The sequence below is a fragment of the Panulirus ornatus genome, chromosome 66 (genome assembly GCF_036320965.1).
Source record: "Panulirus ornatus isolate Po-2019 chromosome 66, ASM3632096v1, whole genome shotgun sequence".
NCBI lineage: Eukaryota > Metazoa > Arthropoda > Malacostraca > Decapoda > Palinuridae > Panulirus > Panulirus ornatus.
The window spans coordinates 5,799,859-5,822,909 of record NC_092289.1 but is presented as its reverse complement, the minus strand read 5'-3'; the positions used below and the strand labels follow the sequence as shown (position 1 = coordinate 5,822,909).

Genomic DNA, 23,051 nt, shown 5'->3' with positions numbered 1-23,051 from the left:
TGGTGTGAGGTGGTTTGATCGAGTAAGTAACGTAAGGGTAAGAGAGATGTGTGGAAATAAAAAGAGCGTGGTTGAGAGAGCAGAAGAGGGTGTTTTGAAATGGTTTGGTCACATGGAGAGAATGAGTGAGGAAAGATTGACGAAGAGGATATATGTGTCGGAGGTGGAGGGAACGAGGAGAAGAGGGAGACCAAATTGGAGGTGGAAAGATGAAGTGAAAAAGATTTTGTGTGATCGGGGCCTGAACATGCAGGAGGGTGAAAGGAGGGCAAAGAATAGAGTGAATTGGAGCGATGTGGTATACCGGGGTTGACGTGCTGTCAGTGGATTGAATCAAGGCATGTGTATGGGGGTGGGTTGGGCCATTTCTTTCGTCTGTTTCCTTGCGCTACCTCGCAAACGCGGGAGACAGCGACAAAGCAAAAAAAAAAAATATATATGTATATGGGATGGGGTTGTTAGGGAGGTAAATGCAAGAGTCCTGGAAAGAGGGGCAAGTATGAAGTCTGTTGGGGATGAGAGAGCTTGGGAAGTGAGTCAGTTGTTGTTCGCTGATGATACAGCGCTGGTGGCTGATTCATGTGAGAAACTGCAGAAGCTGGTGACTGAGTTTGGTAAAGTGTGTGGAAGAAGAAAGTTAAGAGTAAATGTGAAAAAGAGCAAGGTTATTAGGTACAGTAGGGGTGAGGGTCAAGTCAATTGGGAGGTGAGTTTGAATGGAGAAAAACTGGAGGAAGTGAAGTGTTTTAGATATCTGGGAGTGGATCTGTCAGCGGATGGAACCATGGAAGCGGAAGTGGATCATAGGGTGGGGGAGGGGGCGAAAATTTTGGGAGCCTTGAAAAATGTGTGGAAGTCGAGAACATTATCTCGGAAAGCAAAAGTGGGTATGTTTGAAGGAATAGTGGTTCCAACAATGTTGTATGGTTGCGAGGCGTGGGCTATGGATAGAGATGTGAGCAGGAGAATGGATGTGCTGGAAATGAGATGTTTGAGGAAAATGTGTGGTGTGAGGTGGTTTGAGCGAGTAAGTAACGTAAGGGTAAGAGAGATGTGTGGAAATAAAAAGAGCGTGGTTGAGAGAGCAGAAGAGGGTGTTTTGAAATGGTTTGGTCACATGGAGAGAATGAGTGAGGAAAGATTGACCAAGAGGATATATGTGTCGGAGGTGGAGGGAACGAGGAGAAGAGGGAGACCAAATTGGAGGTGGAAAGATGGAGTGAAAAAGATTTTGTGTGATCGGGGCCTGAACATGCAGGAGGGTGAAAGGAGGGCAAGGAATAGAGTGAATTGGAGCGATGTGGTATACAGGGGTTGACGTGCTGTCAGTGGATTGAATCAAGGCATGTGAAGCGTCTGGGGTAAACCATGGAAAGCTGTGTAGGTATGTATATTTGCGTGTGTGGACGTGTATGTACATGTGTATGGGGGGGGGGTTGGGCCATTTCTTTCGTCTGTTTCCTTGCGCTACCTCGCAAACGCGGGAGACAGCGACAAAGTATAAAAAAAAAAAAAAAAAAAAAAAATATATATATATATATATATATATATATATATATATATATATATATATATATATTATCCCTGGGGATAGGGGATTAAGAATACTTCCCACGTATTCCCTGCGTGTCGTAGAAGGCGACTAAAAGGGGAGGGAGCGGGGGGCTGGAAATCCTCCCCTCTCGTTTTTTTTTTGTTTTTTTTTTTTCAAAAGAAGGAACAGAGAATTGGGCCAGGTGAGGGTATTCCCTCAAAGGCCCAGTCCTCTGTTCTTAACGCTACCTCGCTAATGCGGGAAATGGCGAATAGTTTGAAAGAAAAAAGACAGCGACAAAGTATAATAAAAAAAAAATAAAGAATATATATATATATATATATATGTGTGTGTAGATGTGTGTATATGTGTATATATGTGTATATGTGTAGAAGTTTCAGTTTTCTAAATTATTTCTTACATTTTTCATATGTATATATATGTATATGTGTGTGTGTGTGTATATGTGCGTATGTATGTGTATGCATATATATGTGTATATATATATATATTATCCCTGGGGATAGGGGTGAAAGAATACTTCCCACGCATTCCTCACGTGTCGTAGAAGGTGACTAGAGGGGACGGGAGCGGGGGGCCACAAATCCTCCCCTCCTTGTATTATTTTAACTTTCTAAAATGGGAAACAGAAGGAGTCACGTGGGGAGTGCTCATCCTCCTCGAAGGCTCAGACTGGGGTGTCTAAATGTGTGTGGATGTAACCAAGATGTGAAAAAAGGAGAGATAGGTAGCATGTTTGAGGAAAGGAACTTGGATGTTTTGGCTCTGAGTGAAACGAAGCTCAAGGGTAAAAGGGAAGAATGGTTTGGGAATGTCTTGGGAGTAAAGTCAGGGGTTAGTGAGAGGACAAGAGCAAGGGAAGGAGTAGCAGTACTCCTGAAACAGGAGTTGTGGGAGTATGTGATAGAATGTAAGAAAGTAAATTCTCGATTAATATGGGTAAAACTGAAAGTTGATGGAGAGAGATGGGTGATTATTGGTGCATATGCACCTGGGCATGAGAAGAAAGATCATGAGAGGCAAGTGTTTTGGGAGCAGCTGAATGAGTGTGTTAGTGGTTTTGATGCACGAGACCGGGTTATAGTGATGGGTGATTTGAATGCAAAGGTGAGTAATGTGGCAGTTGAGGGAATAATTGGTATACATGGGGTGTTCAGTGTTGTAAATGGAAATGGTGAAGAGCTTGTAGATTTATGTGCTGAAAAAGGACTGGTGATTGGGAATACCTGGTTTAAAAAGCGAGATATACATAAGTATACGTATGTAAGTAGGAGAGATGGCCAGAGAGCGCTATTGGATTACGTGTTAATTGACAGGCGTGCGAAAGAGAGACTTTTGGATGTTAATGTGCTGAGAGGTGCAACTGGAGGGATGTCTGATCATTATCTTGTGGAGGCTAAGGTGAAGATTTGTATGGGTTTTCAGAAAAGAAGAGTGAATGTTGGGGTGAAGAGGGTGGTGAGAGTAAGTGAGGTTGGGAAGGAGACTTGTGTGAGGAAGTACCAGGAGAGACTGAGTACAGAATGGAAAAAAGTGAGAACAATGGAAGTAAGGGGAGTGGGGGAGGAATGGGATGTATTTAGGGAATCGGTGATGGATTGCGCAAAAGATGCTTGTTGCATGAGAAGAGTGGGAGGTGGGTTGATTAGAAAGCGTAGTGAGTGGTGGCATGAAGAAGTAAGATTATTAGTGAAAGAGAAGAGAGAGGCATTTGGACGATTTTTGCAGGGAAAAAATGCAATTGAGTGGGAGATGTATAAAAGAAAGAGACAGGAGGTCAAGAGAAAGGTGCAAGAGGTGAAAAAGAGGGCAAATGAGAGTTGGGGTGAGAGAGTATCATTAAATTTTAGGAAGAATAAAAAAATGTTCTGGAAGGAGGTAAATAAAGTGCGTAAGACAAGGGAGCAAATGGGAACTTTAGTGAAGGGCGCAAATGGGGAGGTGATAGCAAGTAGTGGTGATGTGAGAAGGAGATGGAGTGAGTATTTTGAAGGTTTGTTGAATGTGTTTGATGATAGAGTGGCAGATATAGGGTGTTTTGGTCGAGGTGGTGTGCAAAGTGAGAGGGTTAGGGAAAATGATTTGGTAAACAGAGAAGAGGTAGTAACAGCTTTGCGGAAGATGAAAGCCGGCAAGGCAGCAGGTTTGGATGGTATTGCAGTGGAATTTATTAAAAGAGTGGGTGACTGTATTATTGACTGGTTGGTAAGGTTATTTGATGTATGTATGATTCATGGTGAGGTGCCTGAGGATTGGCGGAATGCGTGCATAGTGCCATTGTACAAAGGCAAAGGGGATAAGAGTGAGTGCTCAAATTACAGAGGTATAAGTTTGTTGAGTATTCCTGGTAAATTATATGGGAGGGTATTGATTGAGAGGGTGAAGGCATGTACAGAGCATCAGATTGGGGAAGAGCAGTGTGGTTTCAGAAGTGGTAGAGGATGTGTGGATCAGGTGTTTGCTTTGAAGAATGTATGTGAGAAATACTTAGAAAAGCAAATGGATTTGTATGTAACATTTATGGATCTGGAGAAGGCATATGATAGAGTTGATAGAGATGCTCTGTGGAAGGTATTAAGAATATATGGTGTGGGAGGCAAGTTGTTAGAAGCAGTGAAAAGTTTTTATCGAGGATGTAAGGCATGTGTACGTGTAGGAAGAGAGGAAAGTGATTGGTTCTCAGTGAATGTAGGTTTGCGGCAGGGTTGTGTGATGTCTCCATGGTTGTTTAATTTGTTTATGGATGGGGTTGTTAGGGAGGTGAATGCAAGAGTTTTGGAAAGAGGGGCAAGTATGAAGTCTGTTGGGGATGAGAGAGCTTGGGAAGTGAGTCAGTTGTTGTTCGCTGATGATACAGCGCTGGTGGCTGATTCATGTAAGGAACTGCAGAAGCTGGTGACTGAGTTTGGTAAAGTGTGTGAAAGAAGAAAGTTAAGAGTAAATGTGAATAAGAGCAAGGTTATTAGGTACAGTAGGGTTGAGGGTCAAGTTAGTTGGGAGGTAAGTTTGAATGGAGCAAAACTGGAGGAAGTAAAGTGTTTTAGATATCTGGGAGTGGATCTGGCAGCGGATGGAACCATGGAAGCGGAAGTGAATCATAGGGTGGGGGAGGGGGCGAAAATCCTGGGAGCCTTGAAGAATGTGTGGAAGTCGAGAACATTATCTCGGAAAGCAAAAATGGGTATGTTTGAAGGAATAGTGGTTCCAACAATGTTGTATGGTTGCGAGGCATGGGCTATGGATAGAGTTTTGCGCAGGAGGATGGATGTGCTGGAAATGAGATGTTTGAGGACAATGTGTGGTGTGAGGTGGTTTGATCGATTAAGTAACATAAGGGTAAGAGAGATGTGTGGAAATAAAAAGAGCGTGGTTGAGAGAGCAGAAGAGGGTGTTTTGAAATGGTTTGGGCACATGGAGAGAATGAGTGAGGAAAGATTGACGAAGAGGATATATGTGCCGGAGGTGGAGGGAACGAGGAGAAGTGGGAGACCAAATTGGAGGTGGAAAGATGGAGTGAAAAAGATTTTGTGTGATCGGGGCCTGAACATGCAGGAGGGTGAAAGGCGGGCAAGGAATAGAGTGAATTGGATCGATGTGGTATACCGGGGTTGACGTGCTGTCAGTGGATTGAATCAGGGCATGTGAAGCGTCTGGGTTAAACCATGGAAAGCTGTGTAAGTATGTATATTTGCGTGTGTGGACGTATGTATATACATGTGTATGGGGGTGGGTTGGGCCATTTCTTTCGTCTGTTTCCTTGCGCTACCTCGCAAACGCGGGAGACCGACAAAGCAAAAAAAAGAAAAAAATGTGTGTGTATGTATATAAATATATTATCCCTGGGAATGGGGTGAAAGAATACTTCCCACGCATTCCTCATGTGTCGTAGAAGGCGACTAGAGGGGACGGGAGCGGGGGGGCCAGAAATCCTCCCCTCCTTGTATTTTTAACTTTCTAAAAAATGGGAAACAGAAGGAGTCACGCGGGGAGTGCTCATCCTCCTCGTAGACTCGGGTTGGGGTGTCTAAATGTGTGTGAATGTAACCAAGATGTGAAAAAAGGAGAGATAGGTAGTATGTTTGAGGAAAGGAACCTGGATGTTTTGGCTCTGAGTGAAACGAAGCTCAAGGGTAAAGGGGAAGAGTGAACTTCCCAAGCCTTCTACTTTGAGGTAAAAATGCTTCATGTACTTAAAGTAGTGGTTAGTTTCGTGTCATAATGACATAATGATCGTTGTTTACACTCTCTGAAAGATAATCCAGTTCTTCACTATTATTTGTAGCTGAGCATGCACTTGTCAGATCAGAGTTACTCGAATGAGAAGTAAGTTGTCATGGAGGACAGTTTATGGAAGTCCATGTCCACTTGTCACAAGATATAGATACTTCTCTTCTCTCATGCACCACATATAGTTGTACATACATAAGAACTTGCCTTTTGGTTTCCTGCACATCCAGTGGTATATCAGTCCATCCATATTCAGCCCCACTGTCCGAGTCAGTAGCATTCATTGAATCTGTGTAATCGTTTGTGTATGAGCTACCCTGGTAGCATAAACTTGTCTCTGTCATCAGGCAGAACTGAGCCAGCCAGATGGAAAATGCCACATTTACTCAGTGACTCTGCTGTGTGTCTTGCATAAAATTTTTTATAGTGCTTGGACACATATGAGACAGCCACAGCAAGTAGAATAATTATTTATATAAAACAGCTGCAGTGAATGGAATGAGCAGCTGTATCATAGTAGGTTTTTTCATTATTTTCTTGTTGGGTGTGTTTGGTTTGTGGCTGAGTTTTTAGTACATTACTGTTTATGATCATGGTTGTGTGTTGTTTACGAGAAGGGATTTTGTTGGTTTTGGATAAAAGTGCTCCATATGTAGAGGCCAGGGTAGTGTGAAAGGTGTGAACTTTCTTTCTTTGTCATAACTAATTGCTTTTGGTTGTGTGGCTCATCACATTCTGGGAAGAGTGCCAATTTACTTCTTGTATTAATTTATTGGGTGGGGTAAAGATACTATTGTTTAGTGTTTGGATTTGTTCTGTGGCCTGCATTGATGAAATTTGGAGTGTGTTTCTCAGCCTTATGAGGTCTGCATCTTGTGGGGAGAAGTTTACATTACAGCTGTTGCCCTATAGCATCAAGGAATGATGTTTTCTTTTTATGACATTTTGAAATATATATTTGCAACAGATTTTGGAAAAAAGAAATGTGCAATTAATTTCATACCTTTAATGATTAAAATATTTCCATTTTTCATCATTTACTGAATGGTTCAGTTTATCAGAGATGACCCTTCCCTTGAGTGAAGAAGAATCTGCACAGTGTATTTTTGTATTACTTAAGTAAATACATAAAAAGGTAGTTCATATATTTTCACATTTGTGCTGGACTGTTATGATGTTGAGTGGATGAGGGAGAAGGGTGGATGGCATATGTCTGTTATTGTATGATAAGTATGGTGTTTTCACGTATTATTTCACTTTATATAAACACACACACACTGCATTACACACTGTATGGTTCCTTTCCAGGCATGATTTCATTTTACACACTCAGCCCATGTAAAATATATGTATTATTTAAACAGGCAGAAGTTTATTTATTTAGATGAATGAATGTACAATTCAGATAATTTTCTTGTAGCAAATGTAGAAGCTCTAATGTAATTGTAAATGTCTCATCATTGTGATTTTGACTAAATTTTCAACACTTTCTTGGTGTTTTGTTTGGGGTAAGCTAGAGTGTATGATTCCTTAAGACCTCCTGATATGTAGATTTGCTATGCTTGCATTATGGTTTCTTCCAGGCTTGATTTCACACTGTACATGCGAAGCACTATACAATTCTTTTTATTTTTTATTTTTTATTTTGCTTTGTCGCTGTCTCCCGCGTTTGCGAGGTAGCGCAAGGAAACAGACGAAAGAAATGGCCCAACCCACCCCCATACACATGCATATACATACACGTCCACACATGCAAATATACATACCTATACATCTCAATGTACACATATATATACACACACAGACACATACATATATACCCATGCACACAATTCACACTGTCTGCCTTTATTCATTCCCATCTCCACCTCGCCACACATGGAATACCATCCCCCTTCCCCCTCATGTGTGCGAGGTAGTGCTAGGAAAAGACACCAAAGGCCCCATTCGTTCACACTCAGGCTCTAGCTGTCATGCAATAATGCCCGAAACCACAGCTCCCTTTCCACATCCAGGCCCCACACAACTTTCCATGGTTTACCCCAGATGCTTCACATGCCCTGATTCAATCCACTGACAGCACGTCAACCCCGGTATACCACATCGATCCAATTCACTCTATTCCTTGCCCTCCTTTCACCCTCCTGCATGTTCAGGCCCCGATCACTCAAAATCTTTTTCACTCCATCTTTCCACCTCCAATTTGGTCTCCCACTTCTCCTCGTTCCCTCCACCTCCAACACATATATCCTCTTGGTCAATCTTTCCTCTTTCATTCTCTCCATGTGCCCAGACCATTTCAAAATACCCTCTTCTGCTCTCTCAACCACGCTCTTTTTATTTCCACACATCTCTCTTACCCTTACATTACTTACTCGAACAAACCACCTCACACCACACATTGTCCTCAAACATCTCATTTCCAGCACATCCACCCTCCTGCGCACAATTCTATCCATAGCCCACGCCTCGCAACCATACAACATTGTTGGAACCACTATTCCTTCAAACATACCCATTTTTGCTTTCCGAGATAATGTTCTCGACTTCCACACATTCTTCAAGGCTCCCAGGATTTTTGCCCCCTCCCCCACCCTCTGATTCACTTCCGCTTCCATGGTTCCATCCGCTGCCAGGTCCGCTCCCAGATATCTAAAACACTTTACTTCCTCCAGTTTTTCTCCATTCAAACTTACCTCCCAGTTGACTTGACCCTCAACCCTACTGTACCTAATAACCTTGCTCTTATTCACCTTTACTCTTAACTTTCTTCTTTCACACACTTTACCAAACTCAGTCACCAGCTTCTGCAGTTGCTCACATGAATCAGCCACCAGTGCTGTATCATCAGCGAACAACAACTGACTCACTTCCCAAGCTCTCTCCTCCACAACAGACTTCATACTTGCCCATCTTTCCAAAACTCTTGCATTCATCTCCCTAACAACCCCATCCATAAACAAATTAAACAACCATGGAGACATCACACACCCCTGCCGCAAACCTCCATTCACTGAGAACCAATCACGTTCCTCTCTTCCTACACGTACACATGCCTTACATCCTCGATAAAAACTTTTCACTGCTTCTAACAACTTGCCTCCCACACCATATATTCTTAATACCTTCCACAGAGCATCTCTATCAACTCTATCATATTATTTATATTATCATTATTATTAGATAAATTATTTATCTTTTATTTATTATTTATTATTATACTTAATCGCTGTCTCCCACGTTAGGAAGCGCAAGGAAACAGACAAAAAAAATAACCCAACCCACCCACATACACATGTATGTACATAAATGCCCACACACGCACATATACATACCTGTACATTTCATTGTATACATACATATACATACGCAGACATATACATATATACACGTGTACATATTCATACTTGCTTCCCTCATTCTTAAACTGACTTAATTTCATAACTTTCTGTCACAGTTGTCTGTAATTGCAGATCATGGAATTATTGCCAACTGGATGACTTTTCAGTTACATGGTTTAATGTAATGGAGTCCTCGAAGACCAGTGTAGAGCTATGCCCTGTATAAACTCAGTGTACTTTTATTTGTTTCCTTGTGCTACCTCGCAAATGCGGGAGACAGCGACAAAGCAAAAAAAATGATAACTTTTATTTGTCTCAATAACAGTTATGTCATTTCATTAACAAAAATTGATGAGAAATATTTAAGTTCTTTTCTAGTTACTGCTTTTTAGTCAACAAACATATATCTCTTCCTGTCCTGCTTCAATTGAAAATATGATATGCATAAGCTTTCATCTTCATTAGTATATTCATCAGTCTTACTGTGTATCATTTATATTACAAGATATTGTTTGCATACTTGTGACATCTTATGAATTTGATTTACCTGCATATTTTCTGAAGATCTGTTTGTGACTGATGTGCTAGACATTTTTCCACCTTTTGTTGGAGGTTGATAGTAATATCTGTGGGTAATTTGTGAAGTCATACATACCTACCTGGGAATTCATTTGAGGACAGTAACTATGAAAACAGCTAATGTTGAACAGTTCAGGAGAGCTTCAAAGATGCACTGTGCAGTTAAGGGTTTAGTTTTGAAATATTTCAGATTTATTGCTTTATACACAGCCGTTTTACCACCATAGCAAGGTATTATCATGAACAAATGAACATTGGTTTCTTTTGCACTGTCACTGTATACTGCGCTGGAATTAAATCATATAATTCATAGGTAAATCCAATAAACTATTCCATTGTTGATCTTAATTGTGTAAAAGTCCTGGTTCATCCCATTTGTAGCTTATTGTTTCCTTAACTTCACATTGATCCATTTCATTCTCTCCTGTGCATACCTTTCACTCTCCTGAATGTTCTGTCCCCAGTGCCCCAAAGCCTCTTACTTCATCCTTTTGTCTCCCACTTGGTCTCTCACATCTTCTATCTCCTTTCACTTCTGATATATAGTTTTTAGTTTTGATTTTCTCATCTCCATGTGGCAAAAGATTTCAGCACACCCTGGTTGGCTCTCTCTGTCATACTGTGCTTACTACCACACGCTTTCATGCCATCATTCATTGTCATTCCTTGCTTGATTAACTCCCGTCACAGCACATATTTTCTCAGGCATTTCATTTCCAACGTGTCCACCTTTTTCCATTCTTTTGCATTCAGAGCCCAAGGATTAGATCCATATAACAGTGGTGGGACTACTATGTCTTCAGACAAGCCCATGTTTGCCCAAACAGACACTTTCACACACTCCTCATTGCACCCATGCACCCAGGACCTTAACTTCTTTCCATCTAATGACTCCCTTCATCCCTATTGTTCCATCCCTGCTAAGTCCACTCTCAGGTATCTGAAGCAGTCCATCCCATTCACACTTACAGTACTTTCATTCTCTCTTATCTCCCTGTTGCATTTTATTACCTCACATTTGTTCTTGTTCACTCTTATCTTTATCCTATCACAAAATCACAAACTCTTTTAAACTCACTCACTTACTATTGGAGTGTCTTTCTTGAGTCTGCCACTAGAGTCATATCATCTGCAAACAGGAACGGATTCACCTATTTACTCCACCCTCAGGACACGATGGAAGGGTGGAGTGAAAGATGCTTTGAGTTATTGGGGCTTGAACATGCAGGAAGGTGTGAGGCTTTCATGGAGCAATGTGGTATATGAGGGATGAAATGCTGCTAATGGCCTGAACCAGGGCAAGTAGGGCATTAAGGGGAAACCACAGAAAGTTTTGTGGGGCTTGTCTATTGATAGGGGACTCTGGTTTCAGCACATTATACATGACAGCAAGAGACTGGATGTGAGCAGATGAAGCTGTTCATCAGTCCTGGTGCTACTCCACTAGGCAGGAAACAGTGAATAAGTATGACATATATATGTATTTAATTATTATTATTATTATTATTATTATTATTATTATTATTATTATTATTACTATCTTATTATCATTATTATTATTATAACCCCAAAACCCCTTTCCCTGAAAAGGTTCGTGTACTTGATGAGACTCAGGTTTTTCTTCAGCAGATGATGATACAGCCTTACCATTGGTAACTTGATCGCTCTTGGCCTAATCATAAGCAGGAAGAGCCCAGTAATACCTTAACTTACTTCCATCCCACAGAGTCCGTACTGTCTCTTTGGGGCTCCTGCAGTGCTCAGGAAGCCAGCCACAATCACTAGATGGGGCTATAGGTCATAAAGTGTAGTGATTTTGTGTATTTTGTATTATATTACTCACATCATGGGCTTGAAGAGCCTTGGTTTATTTTCTGTAGGTGTTTGTGGTGTAGATAAGAATGATGTCCTGAAAGTAGGGGAGAGTGTGACTTTTTCATGTTTGGGAAGTGTGGTTTCAGATGCATGTGTCTGATGGGATGGTACTGAAGGGTTGGGAGGTCATTTGTTTAGTGCTTGTTAGGTCATTTCAGTGTGTATATTTTTTGTCAGTGTTGTGTTTGTTGTGGGTTTGATGAAGTCTGCATAGAGGAAGTTGAGATGTCAGGTAGGAATAAGCTTTTTTTTTTCCACATTAGGCTTGTTGTTATTTATGCAGTGGTTTGCATGGGAGGGGTCTAGCGGTGTTGCAAAGTATTTAGTACCAAGCATGTTGAGATGGGATTGTGTTGGGAAGATCTGTGGTTCTCTGTGAAGGTGTTGAGTGTTTGGGTTTACTAGGTTACAAGTGATTGTTCTGAGTGCTCTATTTTTAATGTTTTGCAGCTTTGTTGTATTTGGTTTTGAGAGGGTGGATGACCAGGCAGGTGAGTTTAGGGTAGAATAGACGAGTTGTTTTTAGAGGATGCATTTTTTTTTATATGTGTGTGTATCCAAATTTGGTACCAGTTAGTGTTCTGAGGACATGCAGTTTGTGTGATATTTTTTGTAAGGTGAGTGAATGTCGCATTTATCATATGTGATCCCTAGAATTACTTGTGTTTGTTCAGTAGGTGTTATTGTCCATTCAAGACTAATACTGTGCAGGATGTGGGTTGTGGTTTGAAACAATCTAGTAAGTGTCTTGTGAGTTCTATGTGTAGCATGGTAGTGTACTTATTAAGGTTAGAGTGGGATACTTTGCATGATTGTGGATCAGTTTTTCAAAAGTTGGGATACTGAAGATGGAAATGATGTTGGGCAGTAAAAGGAGAATGGGTTGGGAGGGTTTTAGGATTGGTATTATGTTGGCAAGCTTTCAGGTGTGTAGGATTTTATTGCATAGACTGAAAGAATTGAAGATGTCAGTAAGTGCATAGATTGCAGCGGTGCCAAGGTATTTTATGTGGATGTTTGAAATATCAGTATCTGTTGTAGGAGAGCTCTGCAATTGCTTTTGATTGCTTTACTTGTATCATTGGAAGTGAATGGTGGATGAGCAGTTGTTTCTGGATGCATTTTGGGCAAGTTTTCCTTGACTTCCTTGTTTGTGGGTTTGATTGCATTATGTCTGTTTTTTGAGCAATGTTTCATGAGTATAATTGTGTGGTTCTTTGGGAGAAGGGATGTCATCGGGTTGGGTCAGAAATGGCTTATTTGTGGGGGATGGGTTGGTTTGGGAGGAGTATATCGTCTTCAACATTCACCAGTTGGCTGCTTTGGATTTTGTGGGTCATTGTGTAAAGAAAATAGTGCCAGTTTACAGTTTGCCTTTCAGTATTTAGATGAGTGATGGTCTTGTTTAGAATATGAATATTCTGTGATTTCAGTTGATTTGATGTGGTTTTTAAATGAGCTATTTTTGTTTTGTTTTGTTTTGTGAGGTCCATAACTTGTAGGGAGAAGTTTAGGTTATATTTCTTTTTATGTCCATTTTGTGAGGTCCACAACTTGTAGGGATAAGTTTAGGCTGTATTTCTTTTTATGTCCATATAGTAAGTGCTTTTTGTTTGCTTTGTATATTGATATGATGTGGGATGGCATGATATAGGGATAAGAAATAACCTATAGTGTTTGACATTTGGCAACTTGAGGATGAGCTGTTCTGATAACTGTTTTTTTCCCTACACCTCGAAGCCTTGGAACTCTCAAGTCTCCCAAGTCTTTCCCAATTGCTGTGACTTGCCACTTTTTAATAGACAGGTTTTTCACTTCCCGAGATTTGTAAATACAGGTACACCACCGTTTTCCGGTACTCTTGGTTCCAAAACCTTGCTGAATTAACCATTTTGCCAGACCTACTGTGGTCACGTAATAATGATTTGTCAACACACCTCTAACCTACTATTATACATCTCCCATGTGTCTAAAGTATACCATGGACTGCTAGAAATTTAGATGAAACAAATATTAAATGTAAATCAAATAAATAAATGAAATACATTATACACCTGCTCAGGACTAAAGTGCTCGTCAGTTACGAGTTTAGCAAATTTGTCCGTGTACTTGGCAGCTCCTTTATGGTTTGTGGACCGCTTTTCTCCACACACTTTATTCTTGGAAATTCCATGACACTTCTTGAATCTTTGAAGCCCTCCTTCACTATAGTCATGCTCATGTTGTAATTTAAGTTCTTTATGGAACAACTTAGCCTGGTCCTTTATCATGCTACCTGACAAGTCCGCTCCATCACTCCGACTTCAAAACCATTCCATTATCACTTGATTGTGCTCAGTACTCTTACCATCTTTCATAGTTTTCCTAATCGTCATTTGCTTCGTGGAATCACTGTCTGCCTAGAATTTCAATATTTTCTCCCTTTGCTTCTTTATATCATAAACATTTGATGAACAAATACTGTAGATGTCACACAGCTTATGCACCGAAACAATACGATCCATTTTTTCAACAGTTCTACTTTATCTTGGATCGATATGGACTGGTGTTTACATTTGACACCATGACTGACACTCTCATATGTCTTAGAAGCCATAGCTAGGGTTAAATTTAAGCAGAATAAGCTAAGAATCTCACAGAATTGCAGTATCACCACCAAGTTTAAAGAATGTAGATAAGTGTGCTCCACACACAATGCCATGTGTGGCCACCCAGTAAACTAGTCTGGTGGCCGCGGTAATTTCAAGTTCCCTCACGTAATTTTGTTCGGACTAAAGGAGGTTCTGAACCATCAGTTGCTGGAAATTCGGTGGTGTACCTGTACTTCTCTTTGCCTTTTCTTTTTCTCTTTCATTAACGTCTTCATATTTTAGTTAAGGCCCAGAATGCATGTAGACTTACATCTGTGACTGGAGCCTCCAGCATAAAACAAAATATATTTTTTTTTTCATACTTGATCACCATTTCCCACATTAGCAAGGTAGCATCAGGAACAGACAAAGAAAGGCCAAATTTGCAAACATCTATTCTTTAGTTATCATGTGCAATGCACTGAAACCAGAGTTCCCAATCCACAACCAGGCCCCACAAACCTTTCCATGGTTTCCCTTGGCCACTTCATATGCCCTGATTCAGCTTATTGGCAGCATGTCGACCCTTATATGCCACATCTTCTAATTCACCCTATCCTGTGCACAGTTTTCACTCTCCTGTATATTTTGGCTTGATTACTCAAAATATTTTTCACACCATCTTTCATCTTCATTTTGGTTTCCTTGTTCTCCTTGTTCCCTCCACTTCTGACACATATATTCTCTTTGTTAATCTCTCTTCAGTCTTTCTATCCAAACCATTTCAGCACACTCTATTCAGCTCTTTCAACCATGTGCTTTTTATTACCGCACCTTTCTCTTTACTTTTTTATTGCTTGATCAAACTACCTCACCACATATTGCCCTCAAACATTTCATTTTCCATGTCATGCACTTGGTTGCTATTTTACACAGTTTTTATGTGAAGACTGGCTATGGGAGGATTGGCTGTTATGCTACCTCTTTCTTCCCTTGAAAAGCTAAGCTCTGAAATTCTCTTCCTTTTGTCCCTCTGTCTTCACATAGCATTTCTTACTCTAAACACCTGCAGAGCCCTGATTAATTTCTCCCGTATTTTATATTTACTTTTTCTACCAAGATGGCCTTTGATTGGTGCATGTGTTGCATGCACTGTATTGATTGCTGGTGCCATTGTAATGAATTGAGTGTTGAATGTGTTGAGGTGGAATTTTGTTGGGAGGATCTTTGTTTGACAGCCATTGATCATTCTGAGTACTCCACTTAGTGTAGTTTGCAGCTTTTTCATTTGCTTCAGGGTGGACAACCATGTAGCTGAGGCATAGTTTAGGGAGGAGCTGATAAATTTTCTAGAAAATGCATAGGGATTCTTGATCTTGTCCAAACCTGATGCCTGTTTCTAAGTGTTGATGTTTGTGGTGAGGGGAGTGAATGTTTTGTGTGTATTGTATGTTATGCCTTGAATGATTGGTATTTTGTTCAGTGAGAGTGATTCTCCATTGAAGGTGACTGGAGGGTTTAGGTTGGATATTTATTTTTCTACGAAAAGTTGCCTTTGGCAAGACTATATCATCAATTAGTGATAGAGTACAGTCTCCTCAAAGAACTCTTGTTTCATATGATTCCATTCTGTCCCTGCTACTGAGTGTACCACAGTCTTGGAGCTGTAGGAGGTCCTAGAAAAAGGGCCTTGGTGCAACACCAGGACTCTTTCAGAAAGGGGTCCTGAGGTAATTATGAATAGATGAAGATAAATTTAATTTATTTATGTGTATTAATGTGTTTGTGTACACACACAGGGTGAACCACATTCGGCGGAGTGCAAATATTCCCATCCCCACGACAATAAATAATGTCGGGGGAGCTGGTCCTGGGGGAGGGGGTGGTGGTGGGGGAGTAGGAGCACTACCAAACACCGGTTCTCTTCCTGACTTGACGCAGGTTCAATATCTTCAACCAATGAATCCCCCTCTACCTGATACAGATTTGGCAGTGAGTTTCTTTCTGTTTTTTATATAATGGCATTTTATCGGTAAATTATTGTGACTTAAAGTAGATATGACTTTATATTGAAAATTTGTGAGCACTAATGTGTATCATTTGCTTTATAGACTTTGATGCATTTTATACTTAATTGGCACATAACATAACCAGTTCTGGTATGCATATAATCTATTGGAATGTCATCTTTCATGACAGACTTTACAGAATTTGTCAGCGGGGTCTCCTCGGCTTGGGTCAGGTTTTCCATCTGGGGGTCTTCCTGATCCTTATACTAGTGGGCAGGCCTCACCAAGGGGCACATCCCCAGGACCTTCCCCATCCCTAATACGAAAACAAAAACAGAAACCCTATCAGCCCTTACATATAAACCGTGGGTCACATCACTCCCAGAGCAAAGTAAGTTATTAATTCAACTGATGCTTAATTATTCCTCCAGCCCCTCTGCACTGCTTCATTTGCAGACTCCAGCAGGCCAATGCTCACTAAATATTGTGATTTCTTTGTTTCATTTATTTTCTCTTTAGTGGTATGTTGAAGAAATCACAGACCAGACATATACATTGTGATGATTGCAATTTATTGTTGGATGCCTGTCACATACTTTGATTAAAAGTTTAGACCTTCAGTTGGAAGTTTAGTATATGATTCTCAGACATTGATACATCTAATATCCTTCTTAGGAGAAGCCAAGTTAGCATTTGTACCTTACTCTACCTTCCTACCCTAGGACCCCTCTCTGTAGGGGCTCTTGCAGATCTATAAAAGTCAGCCGCATCCACCTGGAAGGGCCACAAGACAAGAAGTTCAGTGATATTGTGTGTTTATCTCTGGAAGATGAACATAGACCAATTAATGAATAGGTAATCAGTGTCTTCAGTGTGGAAGTTGCATCGTGGGTATGACTCATGAAGTCAAAAGGATTGTAATGTTAGAGAAATGGATGGTATCCAGAATGTACACCAAAAAGTGTGACGTGCATGTCATGGGAGTAAAGTTTCAAATTGGTGAATGTTTGATCAGATTGAGTTAAGAATCAGTAGGAGATGGTTGTTGAGTCATTACATTGTGAATATATTTAGTCACATGGTGGTTGAGCTTGGAGTAGTTTGGATGGAATGGGTCTAGTGCTTTTGCAAAGAATTGGATGCAGAGCATGTTGAGATGGGGTTGCTTTGGAAAGATTTTGTTTTCAATATGTGTATGCTGAGTGTTTTTGATTGTTAAGAAGCTAGTGAGTGTTAGGAGTGCTTTCTTTTGTATGAGTTGTAGTTTTAGTATATTTACTTAAGAGAGGGTGGATGATCTGGCTGGTGAGGTTTTACGGTGGAGATGAATTGTTTGTAAAGGATGAATCTAAACATTGCCCCTAAGTTACCCTAAGTGATGAGCCTCTCCCAGTCAGCAAAATACCAGCCATCCCATGTGTCACATGTAGCACACAGAACATTCTGTACTCACACTAAAAACATCAGCGTGAAGGCCATGAATAACCTTAATGCCCAGAAAGCTTTATTGGAAGTAGTTTTGGGCAAGAAGTGATTGGCATCTTTCAGCTGTGAAAACACTGCTGTATAAGATGAGTAATTTTCTTTCTATTATTGGTTATTTCATTTGCAGCATTCTGCGTGCAGCAGTACTTGGTGGACTGTTTTATTTTTTTTCTGTTAATTGCTTTTCCTTCTACTTTTCCTGTCTTGTCTTGTTTCTGTGCTTGTTCTGTCATTTTGGTGTGCATGGACATAGGCATCTCTGGTTTGAGTCACTCTTCATAGTGCAAGCAAGTGTTGAATTCTTCATCCATGTAATCTAGACTGACTGTCTTTTAGACTCTACTAGCAAGTGTTTGTAGTGTGTTTGTTAGATATATGATTGTTGTAGGTGTGATGATGGTTGGACACCAGAATGCTTAGTGAAGATTTTGCATATGCCAGTGCTTTGAGTGTAGGGAGAGGCATATAGTTTATGTATTGATTAATTTTAGTCTTGCATACTTTTGTTAAAGTTGCATTCTTTATTTGACGGTTGTGACTATTAACACAAATGTGCTGTAGGAATAGTTAGACTCTTTCTGTAAGGGATTGAATATTGCAACATTTAGTTTGATTATTGTTCTGGAAACAAATTGACTGCCATTACTTACAAGTGTAAAAAGACAACAACACTCAGAATTTTATCCCATAAATATTGCATATATATCTGTAATGGAATATCACAGATTACTTTTGATTCTTTTTTTAGTACCTAGTAGATCTGTGTTGAGGATATGGAACAAGGAAATAGAATTCCTTGCAAAAAGTATGAAATGAAAGTATTAGTTTTTTATGTTTTGTTCAACCTTTCTTCTATACTCTGTTTACATCTAGACTCTTAATCACATGTCCATTCATACTTATTGCGATTACCCTTTCCTTCTCGTTCCTTAAATCACATGGTTTTGTGAATATTCTTTTGAAAATATGATTGATTTTATATTTGAGCTTGACTTGCAGCAGAAGGAGCATACTTGAGTCAGCATTGTTTGAAAAGCAAACATTGATTTTATATTTGAGCTAGACTTGCAGCAGAAGGAGCATACTTGGGTCAGCATTATTTGAAAAGCAAACTAATTGAATAGAATAGTTGTGCTGATTAAAGTAACTAACATCCAAATTTAGCCAACAGAAGGTTGAAAGTTAAACACAGTTAGGAACAGGTTTACCTAAATGAAATCAGTTAGGAGTTACACTTCATTTAGGGACAAACTCCTGCCCTAGACTTCATCATTGCAGCCTAAGCAAGTTTCATTTCCTGAGTTTACATATATGGAGATGGAGTTCTGGAATGTTTTTATTGCTTATGTTAATTAAATCAGGAAGGTGATGAGAATATGCAGCTATATCACTTAACCCGATGCTGACCTCATGACATGTACAGGTTCAATAGTACCTGGCAAGTTGGAATGCCTTGGACTTTAGTGAATTTTCAAGCATCACACTGTTTTGCTGCATCAGTATTTATCTTCTGAAAACATTAGAGATGCCATTTTACAGGTGTCAGAGATACAGATAGATGGTTTCCTGAACAATGATGAAGGTAATTTTGGAATGTAGGTGGCAGCGTCTCTTGTTCAAATACCAACTGAAACTGTTCATGTTGCTGATAGCAAATGTGCTTAGAATTCAGCCAGTTTTAGCTTGGGGACCATTATATTTATCATTTATACTAAACTCAGTTTCATGTCTTAGGGCTCTGATAATTTTTGATGTTTCACAATCAGCTTAAAAATCAAGTATCATATTTGAAATATCTGTCCCAGTTTCCTGATTACAATCTGTAAAGACAAAGGAAAAACATTATGATTTTATGGATGCATACCCCAGGGTAAAAGTTGTGTGTTTGTAATAATATGAATCAGGTGTTTCATCTATGATGGCCACATATTTGGCTACGAAGTCTTTCCTCTAAAATAATGTGATGAACGTGCTGAACACATGCTGGTATGAATTCATTGTGGGACTTGCTTGACAAGTAGTAAACATGAAGATGGTAAGCAGATTGCTGAGATTATGCAACTTTCTGTACAGCTCTGTATTAGAGGGTTAGTAATGAATATAACTGAGATGGAAAATAATGCTGTGTAGATATCTGTTGACCCTAGTTAAGAGTCCCTGACATACAAACCACAATGGCTTACAGAATATAAAGGTACATCTTGCTCCAGCTGTTTGTGGTAGAGTGAGAGCAAAGATAAAGGCAGATTGTTGTGCATGGTACTACTGGTAGATGTTGCAAAGGTTTTAGCTATATGTTGAGGAGCATTTGGTATAAGTAGTTAGTAGAAACATTAGAATTAAATTAGATGACAGAGCAGCTTAATTACTCCTTCGAAAGATTACCATTTTCTGGAATAACAGTCCTTTGTGTTGATACACATAAGGCAAAGCCTTTCTCCTTCAAGAAAATGAAAACATATATGATTCTTTTAATGATGAAGTCCTTCCATTTTGGACATCTGAAAGAATATTCTCCTCAAGCTGAAAATCATTGCAAAAGTTTGTTCCAAAACTTCTCATGGTCATACCACTTATTTCTTTTGAGTAACACTTCTTTGATGTTCTTGGAGCCTACCATAAAGTTTTCCTGAGCTTTTTGTTTGTGACCAGCCTTTTGAAGTTGTAAGTATAACACAGATGGAGTCTTGGCAGGAGATTGACATGGAAACAGTATAATGCCAGCATAATGCTACCCCAGACTGGCTAGTTATATGTACTGTATTCACCATTTTTCAGCACAGTTTTTACAAGAGAATTTGGATCAGTAAAATCTTACAGACAGTGTGGAGATTCAATTCTGACAGCTATCTCAATGTCTGTAGTTGATAGACTCTCATCAGTTGACACTAACATCAAAGTCAACAAGCTGTTGTGTCGTATCAGCAACGTCTTTTGAGTGTTCTTCCACTAGTGATTACATTTGGATTTGATTTTAGATAGTCAGTTTGATTTTCTCCAACTGGGTATGCTGTGACATGGTCTTTGTCATTATGGTCAGTCAATTTATTCAAAGTAAAAGTTTATACTTCATGATGTTTACTGACATCAAACCTTGCTTTGGGCTGATCCCTTTTCTTCAAAACCATCACCAAAATCAGTTAGCCTTTCTCTATTTTTAGTATCTTCTTTCTGTTGCATGAAGTTCCACTTTTGTGCACCCGAAATATATTAGATGTTGTGATATTGATAATGTGAAAGGGGTTATTGAAAAAAAAAGATAGAATCTTTGATATCCTGAAGTGATCATTTTGCATTCAGAAAATAAACTAAATACTTCATTTTTTCATATTTAGGTTCTAGAAATACTACCAATGAAATAATGGAGGGTTAGTAATAAATATATCCCTGGGGATAGAGGAGAAAGAATACTTCCCACGTATTCCCTGCGTGTCGTAGAAGGCGACTAAAAGGGGAGGGAGTGGGGTGCTGGAAATCCTCCCCTCTCATTATTTTTTTAATTTTCCAAAAGAAGGAACAGGGAAGGGGGCCAGGTGAGGATATTCCTTCAAAGGCCCAGTCCTCTGTTCTTAACGCTACCTTGCTAATGTGGGAAATGGCGAATAGTTTGAAGTAATGAATATACCTGAGATTGAAAATAATGCTGTACAGATATCTGTTGACCCTAGTTAGAGTCCCTGACATACAAACCACAATGGCCTACATAATATAAAAGTACATTCTCTTGCTCCAGCTGTTCAGGTTGAATGAGAGCAAAGTTAAAGTCAGATTGTTGTGCTTGTTTTTACTGGTAGATGTTGCAAAGGCTGTAGCTATTTGTTGAGGAGCATTAGGTATAAGTAATCAGTAGAAACTAGATAGGAACCTCTGCAAACACTGTTCCCTTTGCCAGTGGCCTGTCAAGGGTGAGGGAGCTCCAGGTGGGAACAGGCATCAGAGATATAGATAATGTTGTTTATCTCTATGACAGCTCTTAGTGTTGACTTGTGAGCAAGGTAGCATCAAGAATAAATGACTTTGCCATAGAGGGAAAAATTCTTACGTGGCTCATTTATCAATTCATTTTTTTGGAAAGTAATAAAGGAGGGGAGCATTTGCACACACACACACACTCATACTGGGAAATTTCCAAGGTTTACTCATAAAAATATAAAAGAAGGCATCTTGATTAGAGTGCAGAAAAAAAAGATGACATAGGATGAGCAGTTTGAAGGAATAATGAATATAGCAGGGAAAGAAGGCGAGACTGCATTCAAGAGTGTAATCTGAAACTTTCTGGGTAATCACAAAGATCCCAGCTGTAAGGAGATAATCAAAGAAATACTCAAGACTTCTGAAAAGCTTGGCAGCAGCATGAAGCAGAATTCGTTTCCTTCTCTTACATTTGAACCGTTTTCTTGAAAATGTGGGTAGTGTGAGCATGGAACATGGAGAAAGGTTCCACCAAGACATCAAAACTATGGAAAAAAGATATCAAGGAAAGTGGGATGTTAGCATGATGGCAGACTACTGTTGGTCCCAGAAACGAGGGAGCTTAGAAGTGTAGCACAAAAAGCTGGTGAAGAAATGGTAATTTCTTCACATGGTCTGTGATGATTGAGCGTATATCAGTCAAGTATCAAAGGAAGATTTTATGATTTGCACTGTCTTTGTATTTCAAAAGAGAAGTTTTTAGCAATATATATCACTGATCTTGTAATTTTGTGTTCTAAGAAACTTAACTGTTCAGTACATACTGCATAATTTTGTGTTCTAAGAAACTTAACTGTTCACTTCATGCTGTGCCGATACCATATTTAATGTTTGCAAGAAAACTGGACATGATACTTCAGAATAATTTTATGTTTTAAATTAGCATATCCAAATTGTATGAGATGTAAGAAAAAGAAATCTTGTTATTGTTTCAAATGTGTACCACTGAAAACACTATCCATTGAGGGAAGCTGCCCCATATTCCTGCCTTTAGCTCAAGCTTCTGAACCACTGAACCATTCTCCACCAATTGTCAAATAGTCTCTGGCTTTCCAGGAACACACAGGCTACCCATTCATCTTTTTGGCCTAAGATGGAGTTTATTCTGTCATAGAAGTCCAAGATATCTGTGAAAAACATGACCACTTTTCCCTGAATCTGATATCTTTCAATTAGGTAATTGCTCCTTTGCAGGTAGTCAAACATTTGCTTTCAGATTATCTTTTTTGTTGTTTTACAGACCACACTAGTTAGGGGACTGGTCTTTAGCTGACAACAATTTCCCCAATAACCTGTGTTAAAGGTAGGCATAATGTTTGCCCATTGACATGACTTCTCTTGAAACATGTTAGAAATATTTTTAGCAGCATATCTTGAGATTCCTTTCAACATATATGGAAAGATTTCATCAGCACCATGAACCTTATGTGAGTCAGGG

The 23,051-nt window shown here is 39.6% G+C and overlaps 1 protein-coding gene across 7 annotated transcripts in view; it reads left to right on the top strand.

The window, feature by feature from the left end:
* The window catches only part of LOC139746857 (uncharacterized), a 456,577-nt gene that overhangs the window by 279,036 nt on the left and 154,490 nt on the right, over positions 1-23,051 (top strand). For all 7 annotated transcript variants that reach the window (XM_071658479.1, XM_071658480.1, XM_071658476.1 and 4 more), the window contains 2 exons: positions 15,947-16,139; positions 16,347-16,547. In XM_071658479.1, coding sequence (XP_071514580.1) covers positions 15,947-16,139; positions 16,347-16,547 — 394 coding nt within the window. The remainder of the gene's footprint in view (positions 1-15,946; positions 16,140-16,346; positions 16,548-23,051) is intronic.